This window comes from Eurytemora carolleeae, unplaced genomic scaffold, assembly GCF_000591075.1.
Source record: "Eurytemora carolleeae unplaced genomic scaffold, Eaff_2.0 scaffold2411, whole genome shotgun sequence".
In the NCBI taxonomy this organism is placed as follows: Eukaryota; Metazoa; Arthropoda; class Copepoda; order Calanoida; family Temoridae; genus Eurytemora; species Eurytemora carolleeae.
The window spans coordinates 4,861-17,130 of NW_019398295.1; the positions used below are offsets into that span (position 1 = coordinate 4,861).

Genomic DNA, 12,270 nt, shown 5'->3' on the forward strand with positions numbered 1-12,270 from the left:
ATCATGGGAGGTATTAGATCACAGTTTCGTATTGACTGTGCCGGGGAAAGTTAGATAAACATTTTAAATAAATTGAATTGTATTGTATTTTTAACGGTATATCATGAGAGAATGATACCGTTAAAGGTGCAAACGAAATGAAAGACATATCTTAATTTTTAAGTTCCATCTGTAATAGAAAATCTGATTGTTTTAGATGAAAGCAATGTTGGATTAATCAAATAAAGCACACACTCAAGTAAGTTATAACTTTGGCCCCCAGTATGAAAAATAAAAACAAATTTTAAATTCATCCGACAGTAGTTCGTCATTCTTAAACCGTGATTACCAATCTTTCTTTTTTAATAAGTGAAAGGGGATGAATATCTATGTCTTGTATGTTTATCTCTGTCTAGAGTGAATGAAGATGAATAGCTCTGTCTTGGATAAATGTCTTTGTTAAGAATGAATGAGGATGAATATCTATGGCTAGGATGGATAAGGATGAATATCTATGTGTAGAATGAATAGGGATAAATATCTTTGTATAGGATGAATGAGGATGAATATATGAACATCTATGGCTAGGATGGATAAAGATGAATATATATGTATAGGATGAATATCTATGTGTAGAATGAATAGGGATAAATATTTTTGTCTAGGATGAATGAGGATGAATATATGAACATCTATGGCTAGGATGGACAAGGATGAATATCTATGTGTAGAATGAACAGGGATAAATATTTTTGTCTAGGATGAATGAGGATGAATATATCAATATCTATGGCTAGGATGGATAAGGATGAATATCTATGTATAGGATTAATATCTATGTATAGGATGAATATCTATGTGTAGAATGAATATCTATGTATAGGATGAATATCTATGTGTAGAATGAAGCGGGATAAATATTTCTTTCTAGGATGAATGAGGATGAACTGCAGAAGAAGAGGGAAGAGGCGGAGAGGAAAGCAAGAAGAGGAGAAATAGATCCAACTCATGAGTTTACGTTCTTACTCATTGGACAGGTTAGAACTATTTACTCATTGGACAGGTTAGAACTACTAACTCATTAGACAGGTTAGAACTACTTACTCATTGGACTGGTTAGAACTTCACTTACTCATAACTATTTACTCATTGGAAAGGTTAGAACTACTTACATATTGACAGGTTAGAACTACTTACTCATTGGAAAGGTTAGAACTACAGGGTGTCCCACGAAACATGACAGTATGCAGGACGACTTGAATGTCGTCTTGATTTTTGATATAATTTGCTGCGTTTATTTGTCAACCTAATTTTAGAAGTAAATTTCTAGAGATAATAATCACAAAATTTCCCTTGTCCTGCCATTTCCAAAATGTGGTCTGCCTTTTTTGTGCTTTCAATATTGCCCGAGATATGAAGAATTTCGTTCAGAGTTCGACAATTTTGCTTTAATTTAAAAAAATTGAAATTTGAACCAAATTCTTTATATCTCCGGTAATATTGAAAGCACAAAAAACGCAGACCACTTTTTGGAAATGCCAGGGCTAGGAGAATTATGTGATAGTTGTTTCAAGAATCATACATTTTAAAGTAGATAGAAGACTAAATGTCACAAATAAATTCAAATACCAAAGACGACTTTCAAGTCGTCTTCTTATTGTCATGTTTCGTGGGACACCCTGTACTTACTCATTGGACAGGTTAGAACTTCTTACTCATTGGAAAGGTTAGAACTAATTAGTCATTGGACAGGTTAGAACTAGTTACTTATTTGACAGGTTAAAACTCCTTTACATTGGACAGGTTAGAACAGGTTAGAATCTAGAAAACGGAGTATATAAAATTGAGAACATATTGTTGTTCTTTATAGATACAACACAGATATTATCACAGATACTGATTACTGATGGTCATATTTCAACATTGGTTGGTTTGTTCCATTTATTAAAATGAACTTTAAAGCGGCTGAACCAATTGGAAAAATATTTTTGTGAGAACCGTTTGGATTCCCAATCTAGTTTATTATATTTTTGAACAGATGGACCAATGAAAAAGTTTACTTCTAGACACTATTATCACTATAGTTGATAGTCACGATAAGAAGTAAAAATAGAAAACTAAGATTTTTTATTGCAACTTTGCTTTTCATCACTTCCAATGTGGCAATTTTCTAAACGTGAGGTTCTACAACTAATTTAATGGGTAAAGAAACAGAGAAGCCCATTTTTTTTGGTTAGTTTTTAAAACTTTTCATAAACCTTCCAATATATTTCTAAACAGTATTTTGTTAAAGTCAGCTTTGCAAAATTTTTATCCTAAGAGAAAAAAAGAAAGAACGAACTAAAAAACACGCTTTTCTTCGTTTTCTTTAGCATACAATTTCTCTCATGGTCCAAATTTGGCAAAGTTTAAGGACAGAAAATGTTTAAAATAAACAATTATTTTGAAAGTAGTAAAACTTCTTAGATTTTTGTGGAACCCTGTAAAAGTCCAAAAAGAGATTGGAATTCACCAAGAAGAATTCACACATGAACAACAGACATTGAGAGGCTCAAATATCAATTATGGAGAAGCTTTAAATTATCAGTTCTTTATTTCTTTATTCAAGATTACAAAATAAAGGATTATTTCCAGTAGTTCGGGTCCTTTACTTTCATGCCTTTATTATTCCGGTTTAAGAACAGCAAGATGCTAGAAAGTATAATTAATAATCATGTTTAAGGAATGCTGACCAATAAATAACTTGTCGATTTTTAAACTCAAATTTTACTTGTTTTTGTTTAGTTTAGTGGACTGCTACGTCATGAGATTATGGACTATATGTTTAATGATCCGTCTATGCTGGATCATTTAGATTATCTCTTCAAAAGTGACAATGCTAGAAAACTTCTTTTTTATTATCAGGTAAGAAATAATAATTAAAAAGTTATTTTTTTATGAATTTCATCTTATTTTTACATTTTTTAATGTTAAAATGTCATTTGCATTTTCTTCTGTAAACGACCGTCTTTTAAAGATGTATACTGTACAATGTATGCATATGCATCGTGTACAATGTACCACACATCATTGTAAGATTAAAAAAATTCTGTACAGTACATAAGGTGGGACTATTAAACAAAGATTATAAAAATGTCAAGCTGAAATATTCATCAATGAAACAAAGGAATTGAATCTTTGCAATAAATCCCAATTTTCTAATACCTATATATCTACAACCAAATTATGTAAACCTTAGATATTTCAAACTTTGATTGTTTGATATAACAGAAGTCATAGTTTGAAATATCTAAGGTCTACAACATTGGTTGTTAAGATATAGGGATTTAAATACCAGAGTTTGTGGCAAAGACTCAATTCCTTATGGATAAAAAAATGTTGGGGAAACTTCTTAACCGTTCAACGGTTCAAATATGTTCTAGAATTTTGCACCACCCCAATCCTTTTTAATGTAGGGTGAAGAGCCGAAGGATGAGGAGAAAGGAATGGACCAGAGTAAGAACAAGAAGAGGATCAAGAACCCAAACTTCTCCGTCCTGGAGAAGGGGAAGGAGGCCGAGGAGAGGAAACCAGGTTGGGTTAAAGGGACTGTTCACCTTTCTAAAAAAAACTTCAAAATAAACTTTATTTTTGTTCTCGAGATTTGTACACTGATAAATAGAACTCAAGGATATATTTCAAAATATGTCAACACTTTTCACCAAGACTAAACAAACTTTGATTGCTTTATTTTCTTTAATTTCAATGATGATCTTTGTCAGTAAATTGTTTGATCCAAACCAACTCTATTTGATGAGGCTTATTTTCTTTAGGACGAAAGATTTTATTTGTGACGGATGGGAGCGAAGGATCCTTGAACGGGTTCTGTATGTACTTTCTCAGGACTAGTACTAAGCGTACTCTTGGAGAAGAGACATTCCAGGTAAAAATTCGCCAAATTAATAAATTGATTCGTTGCTTGTTTTATTGATTCATTTATTGATCTGTTGTTCCATTCATTATTCATCAACTGATTTGTTGTTTCATAAATTAATTCATTGTTTCAATCACTTATTCATTGGATCGTTTATCCTCTCATTTTGTCATCAGTCTTTTATTAGGAAAGTTTAAACTTGGTCCTTATTTAATTTGATATTTCAAATGCTTGAAAAAACACTGAACCACGATAACTTTCTCCTCTTTCCTCCATTTTGATTTTCCGCCAACTTTTCAGACCCAGACTTATCTGTAACAACATTTTTGATCGAAAGTTCTAAAGTTCGTTAGCAACAGCCGGTTGTGATAAAACAGACACACACAGTGACAAACACATAGACAAACTATCTGTTTATCAATATATCTATCTAGAGGGAAATAATGGCAGGCTTGATTAACGCGAACATCAACGAGAATCTTCTCTGGAACATCGAGAGGTCCGTCTCCAATGTGTTCATCCCTCTGTTGAACACTAACGGGATGGGGGACAAGGGGACGGATCAACTCCTCTTCAAGGTTAAGAAGGAACTCCTGCCTTGTCTTAGATCCTTTACAAGGTAAACCATGCTCCTGATATCTTTAACAAGGTAAACCCTGCTCATTAGATCCTTTACAAGGTAAACCATGCTTCTGATATCCTTAACAAGGTAAACCCTACTCATTAGATCCTTTACAAGGTAAACCATGCTCCTGATATTCTTAACTCTGCTCCTCAGGTCCATTACACGTTAAACCCTGCTTATTAGATCCTTTACAAGGTAAACCCTGTTCATTAGATCCTTTGCAAGGTAAACCCTGCACCTCAGATCCATTACAAGGTAAACCCTGCACCTTAGATCCTTCACAAGGTAAACACTGTTCATCAGTTCCTTTACAAGGTTAACCATTTTTCTTACCCTATATAAGGTAACCCTAGCTCCAACAATACCACTTCTTTGAAGTTGTTCTCAGCTTAAACATTCATTTTTCTATTATCTTGATGAAAAATTAATTTTGGTAAAACCATTCTTTGATGTTCTCTTCCCTGCATTGAAGAACTCCGTTGGTGAAAACTGTTCAAGAAAGTTAAATAACCTAACTTAAATTACTTAAACATTAATGATGTTTGTGGTATTACCGACCTATAAGCCCCCAACAGAGGGACAATTAAGAAAAATAACATCCCGCTTTGCATAGTTTTTGTAAAACAATCACGCAATTTTAGATCAAAAGACGATAAAATGGTTTATAACTACTTTTTAGGAATATTAAACGTTTTACTCAACCACCGGTTTCCTCGACCAATTTTAGGGACTATGTTCTTGATGTTGTGGAGGCAAAATTGGTCTTGGGAGCCTTTGTAAAGTAAAATTCCCTTGCTTCCATGCTAAGTAGTTGTTAAAAAGTATTTGCAAGCAACGTTTAGCAGATTGTGGGAGAAAAGTTATCCGCCATTGAAAATTCATCATAATATTCTTTAAAAAATCTGATTTTCCAACTATCGGCGTTCTAGAAAGATTCTTAAGAAATATTTTATTCAGTTCTTTGCGCGTGGCCGAGTTAGTGTGGAAGGAGGGTGTGCTCATTAAGGAGTTCCCCCCTGAATCCTACACCATCAAGAACATTGACGATGCCTTCGCCTACCTCAAGACTGAGGATGGGCAGAAACGGTGAGTACTGAGTAATAAAATGCAAGTATTTTTATAAATAAATATTTTAAAATCTTAATTATCATTTCTTGAAATACGGACATTTTGGATGTGTGAACTTTGAGTGCGTATTTTATCTATGAAATCTACAGTTTTCTGTGTACTGCATGCATTCTGTAAACTGTTCTCTTCTGGAATGCAAAATGTATTTTTAGCTAAGCAGTGTGTTGAAAATACATTTCTCGAATACATAAATTCATATAGCTATAAAACATAAAAGAAACAATGTGATGCGGGAAATGATTTGCAATTTCAGTACTTTTAAATGCTTTTTGTGTCGATATTTTTCATGCGAATTAAAGAAAGCAACCTTCTTTTACTGCACAATTGCAATTTTAGTAGTTGCCAAAGAATACATTTATGCATTTTTGCAAAGCAGCATTTTATCCCCTGAATATAAAGCACTGTAATATAACGATAAATCAAACGGTTTCTGGATGCACACATATTAACAGGGAGCAGTTTATCATTCTTGATCCTCTTCTCTTCCTCAACTATATCAGGGTTTAACTTAAAAACAAAGAATATATGGCCGCACAAAAATCATAAAAAATATAAAAGTTCAAATTGTGAAAGTTTGAAATTGATTTTTAACATCCAATAATCAAATTATTGATTTTTTTCTTCAATTCATCTCAAACTAGCTGGAGAGCCCGGTGTTGCCCGTGGATAAAAACATTTTAAATAACATTTTTTTTAAAAAGGTTGAAATTTATTTTTTATTTTTTTTAGTCTATAACACCCCCGGCCACCCCTGAGTGTCGACAACAAATTTCAGCCCAATCGGTTCAGCCGTTTCGCTGGCTATAGACCACATATATATATACGAATGTCTTGTTTTATTATATAGATATCCGCTTTGAAACAACTTAATAAGTAATGCGAAAACAATTTCTCATTGACCCGACACCTAAAAATTGTAATATCGTGGATTAAGGCACATTTCAGGTGGTGGGTTTGCCTAAGTTCAAGCTAAGTTAACAATTGATATGGTGTTTCAGATAAAATAATAATTGTGCCTAACGTAGAAAATTGTAATATCGTGGATTAAGGCACATTTCAGGTGGTGGGGTTGTCTAAGTTCAAGCCAAGTTAACAATTGATATGGTGTTTCAGATAAAATAACAATTGTGCCTAACGTAGAAAATTAAGGCACATTTCAGGTGGTGGGTTTGTCTAAGTTCAAGCCAAGTTAACAATTGATATGGTGTTTCAGATAAAATAATAATTGTGCCTAACGTAGAAAATTTCCAACACTGATCCTTTACAGGGCGTTCTAATTTAGGTTTAAAAAGTATATAGGCCATACTTTAGGTTTGAAGAGTATCTACAGAGCTATATATAAAGTTAAACCGTCCTACTTTAGGGATCTACGGAGCTGGATGTAAAGTTAAAACGTCCTACTCTAGGTTTGAAGAAAATCTACGGAGCTTTTAAAGCGTCTTACTGTAGGGTCGAAAAGCCCTATTCTAGGTTTGAAAAGTATCTGCAGAGCTCGATGAATGATTAAAGCCCCCTACGATAGGTTTGAAGAGTATCTACGGAGCTGGATGAATGATTGAATCGTCCTATTCAAGGTTTGAAGAGTATCTACAGAGCTGGATGAATGATTAAAACGTCTTGGTTTGAAAAGTATCTACAGAGCTCGATGAATGATTAAAGCCCCCTAGGCTAGGTTTGAAGAGTATCTACGGAGCTGGATGAATAATTAAATCGTCCTACGCTAGGTTAGAAGAGTATCTACGGAGCTGGATGAATGATTAAAGCGTCCAACTCTAGGTTTGAAGAGTATCTACGGAACTGGATGAATGATTAAAGCGTCCTCTCTAGGTTTGAAGGGTATCTACGGAGCTGGATGAATGATTAAAGCCCCCTAATCTAGGTTTGAAGAGTATCTACGGAGCTGGATGAAGAAGATTCAGGAACTCCTACTTGAAAGTGAACAGCTCCGCCTTGAAACCGATGATGCTGGGCCTCAGGTACTAAATATTTATTTTTTTTAACTTAAAGAACTTCTAAACTTAAAACTGCCCCCTCCCCCTCCCCTCTCTATGAGTTCCCTTGGGGTAAACAGTAGAGAACAACTTGACTTCTAGTTTTCCTAATTTTCCTTCCTTACAAAAGTTAGACCTGAGTTGAAATATATTAGTTCTATTTCCAAACGAATTCCTTCTGAACCCGGACTGTATATCTAGTATTGACAGAACATATACGGTGTCTTGATAAACAAACGACAGCAATAGAAAATATACTACAATAAAGACTTATATGCGTTTAGAAAATGATAAATTGGTTTTGTTCTATAGGATGGTTCTTATTTTTGGTACTTTGGTTTTCTGTTTTTCGTTTCAACATTTGGGATTCTTTATAAACAAAAACTGGGAAAATTCCAATGTTTAAAATTTTTTAATTCTTTTACAAAAGTTTTGAGACACCTGGCAGTTTCGTCAAGTTTCAGAATAGTCTAAAAGTTAGAATATATTGAAATACTGCAGAAATAATAAAATTGTTGTATTTATAAAATTATACTCTAGGATGAACTTGAGTACTGGAAGTCTAGAGCAGCAAGATTAACCCTACTATACTCTAGGATGAACTTGAGTACTGGAAGTCTAGAGCAGCAAGATTAACCCTTCTGGTAGAGCAGATTAACACAATGCCCTGCAGAATGACGCTTGTTGTTCTGAGAACTGCTCAATGCAAACTAATGAAGGTAGATATCAATATTAAAAAATTAAAATTTAGATTAGTCAAAATTACTATTTGTGATCTTCATTTGAATTTGAAATAACTTTGCAACTTTCTGGAATATATTAAATAAGTTCTGTGTGTTGATAAATAATATTAAATCTCTCTGTTTCTTTGGCAATAAAAGAACCGAGTTCAAGTTTATATTGGGTATAACTATTGACATCAGAAAATCGGTTTTCCATGATCATGAAACCAGAAACTTGGAACATGAAACCTAAACCTAGGAGCTGAGATCTACTCACAATAAAATCAGAACTGGAAAACTTCAAATACTTGAAAAATGTTAAGGTTTCTTTAACATACAGGGTGTCCCAGGAAACATGACAGTTGGTGAATAGTTTTAAATGTCTTCTTCCATAATTTGTTAAGTTCTTTAATACCAAAGAGAATAGTAAAAAACATCGCTTGGTAGTATTATTATAATAAAGTTGATTTTAAAGCAAAATATAATCGAGTAAAAGATTTTTTTAGCAAAATAAACTGCAAAAAGTCTTTAATATAAAATACTTAATATTGAAGAAGACATTCAAAACTATTTACCAACTTTCATGTTTCGTAAAACACCCTGTATTTTGAGAGAATAAAATCAACTCATTTGAACTGTTCACAGGTTTGCCAATGAAAAATAAGGTAAAGAGTTCAATTCATTGAATAAATAATAAAATTTAAAGGGACTGGAGACGTAATTTCAAGTGGCCTTTCATTTATCGACGGTGATGTCTGATTCACAACGGTACACATGATGTCATTGGACTTATTTAGGCCTGGAGAGAGATAGATGTTCGTATAACAAGATACCACGTAGAAGCTTGTGATAATGCTAAGTTCCTAGGAGCCATCGAGAGATCTAGCCATGCTATATATCTAGAGGTAATGATGATAATAGTAATGATAATAATATTGATAATAATAATGATAATAATAATAATTATAATAATTTTAATAATAATAATCCATAATAATCATAATAATTATAATAATGATAATAAAAATAATAAAATAATAATAAAATAGTAATAATAATATATTTTTTTTAAATTTGAATTCTCAGGACCCGTACAACATGAAGACCCCCTTGATGAGGCTGTTGCATATTGTGAAGATGATCTTCAACGTGTCCTGCTTCTATAATACCCCGGAGAGGGTAGCCTCTCTACTCGTTAAAATCACTAACCAGGTAAATATTTACAGGTTTACAAATTGGAATCATTGCATTTTAGAATATTTAAGAAATTTTTGTTTTAAATAAACATCGGAAAAACTGAACCAAAGGATTTAAGTCTTTATCACAAACTCTGATTTTCTAACCGCTTTTTCTTTGCTACCCAATGTCTGGGACCTTTGATATTTCAAGCTATGAATTATGTTAGATTAAATTATCTAAGTTTGAAATATCAAAGGCTTTCACCATCAGGTTAAAAAGATATTAGGACTAGAAAATCAGAGTTTGTGACAAAGACTTAATTCCTTTGACCCACCTTTTTGTGGAAGCTAACATAGCCCCATGGTTGTATAAATACCTATCATCAATTATGTTTTGAAAATATCATTCTCTGAAATTTATAAATATTAAAAAATTCACTAATAATAAACATGAAAATCTGATGAATTATATTGTTATTGTTGAATAACGAAGGAAGAGAAAATGCTCTTTGAATTAAACAATGGTTCAACTAAAAGTTTAAAATATCTGGACAACCCTAGTTAAAATATCTGGACAACCCTAGTTAAAATATCTGGACAACCCTAGTTAAAATATCTGGACAAGCCTAGTTAAAATATCTGGACAAGCCTAGTGAAAATATCTGGACAAGGACTTAGGCTCGACTTAAGGAGAATGAAAATAAAACCGACCTTGGTTGGTTTTAGTGGAGAATAAGGCTCAATGTTGGGTCTTATTCTCATCAAAACTCGGAATGCACCAATTCCAACTATGAAAATCCGCCAAATACAACATTAAACCGGTTTTTTGAACTAAACTCTGTTGAAAAATAGATGCAACTTAAATTCGAAAGCCCGAGCCGTAAATAAGGCTCAACAACAGCTTAGACCCGAGTCGTATTTTCTTGAATTTTTTAAATCGCCGGCTCTGGACAAGCCTAGTTAAAATATCTGGACAAGCCTAGTTAAAATATCTGGACAAACCTAGTTAAAATATCTGGAAAAGCCTAGTTAAAATATCTGGACAACCCTAGTTAAAATATCTGGACAAGCCTAGTTAAAACATCTGGACAAGCCTAGCTAAAAAATTTTTTTTTTGAGGTGATTAGAAGCTGTAAACGGTATATTACGGAGAGTGGACGAGTAACAATCTGGAACCAAGAGAGAGAACAGATTGAGATTAAACTTACAGAGTGCATCAAACTCAACGATCATTATAGGTAGATCTTTCATCCTTTCCTTCGGGATTACAAAGTGATCAAACTGAGCGATCTTTATAGTTAGACCTTTCTATCCTCTCCTTTAGAATTACAGAGTGATAAACATAAACGCTCACTCAAGATAGATCTTTCTATTCTTTCCTTTAGGATTAAAGAGTGATCAACATGAACGATCATTATAGGTAGATCTTTTAATCCTTTCCTTTCAGATTGTATAGTGATCAAACTGTACGATCATTATAGGTAGATCTTTCTATCCTTTTTATCCTTTCCTTTCGGATCACAGAGTGATCAAACTGAACGACCCTTACTGGTAGAACTTTAAGATTACAAAGTGATCAAACTGAACGACCCTTACAGGTAGATCTTTCAGGTTACAAAGTGATCAAACTGAACGATCAGTATAGGTAGAGCTTTCAAATTACAGAGAGTATCAAACTGAATGATCAATATAGATAATTATTTCTATCCTTTCCCCTCGGATGATAGAGTAATCAAACTGAACTATCATTATATTATAGACATCTTTTAATCCATTCTGTTCTGTTTTACCTCACCTACTCGCTTATGCTTTTATGTACTCTTGGACATGTAAATTTCAAAACTGTATTTAGCTTGTATCAAGCTTCAATTTAAAGAGTTAGATTTTTGCTTAAAAGCTTGTTTAATTTGGTTTGCGGTAAACTGTCAAATAAACATCGTTTATAAACCTGTGGCAAGAATTTATGTATAGTGAAAAGTAGTTGAAATATGTAGGACTAGTTGAACTACTTCTACCATGATGGTACAAGCTAGGGCTATCCTATGGTTCATGAAAAGTATTTGAACCAGTATTTGCTAGTTGAACTACTTCTACCATGATGGTACAAGCTAGGGCTATCCTATGGTTCCTGAAAAGTATTTGAACCAGTATTTGCTAGTTGAACTACTTCTACCATGATGGTACAAGCTAGGGCTATCCTATGGTTCCTGAAAAGTATTTGAACCAGTATTTGCTAGTTGAACTACTTCTACCACGATGGTACAAGCTAGGGCTATCCTATGGTTTCTAAAAAGTATTTGAACCAGTATTTGCTAGTTGAATTACTTCTCTCAATCATGAATTTCGGTCCAATAATCATATGATATTATTATTAATGACATTGACAATCACATTAATAATTTTGTAAAAATTCTAATAATAATATTAATGCAGGGATGCGTACCAGAAAGTCAAGAATCGAAAGGTTGGAAGGGAACTCAGAGAATTCAGTTTTAGTGAAAAATATATTTTTGGAAGATTCGACTCGTTCTGCATCAGGCTTAAAAACCTTCTAGGTAATTGAATTGATGTAATGTTGTCTTTATAAAATAATCTCATGTAATGAACAATATTTCATATATTATTAATATATATATATATGGAATCATTGCATTTTAGAATATTTAAGAAATTTTTGTTTTAAATAAACATCGGAAAAACTGAACCAAAGGATTTAAGTCTTTATCACAAACTC

General features: G+C 33.0%; 1 protein-coding gene across 1 annotated transcript; it reads left to right on the top strand.

The window, feature by feature from the left end:
• Positions 1-200: 200 nt before the first annotated feature.
• LOC111717167 (dynein heavy chain 5, axonemal) lies at positions 201-12,091 on the top strand (the record flags this gene model as incomplete). The annotated part of the gene is made up of 13 exons (XM_023492677.1): positions 201-238; positions 911-1,016; positions 2,764-2,883; positions 3,435-3,552; positions 3,792-3,901; positions 4,327-4,511; positions 5,475-5,603; positions 7,525-7,621; positions 8,233-8,355; positions 9,156-9,263; positions 9,445-9,570; positions 10,656-10,774; positions 11,970-12,091. Coding segments are annotated over exons 2-13 (1,462 nt in total), but the record flags the coding sequence as incomplete, so codon positions are not given.
• Positions 12,092-12,270: the final 179 nt, after the last annotated feature.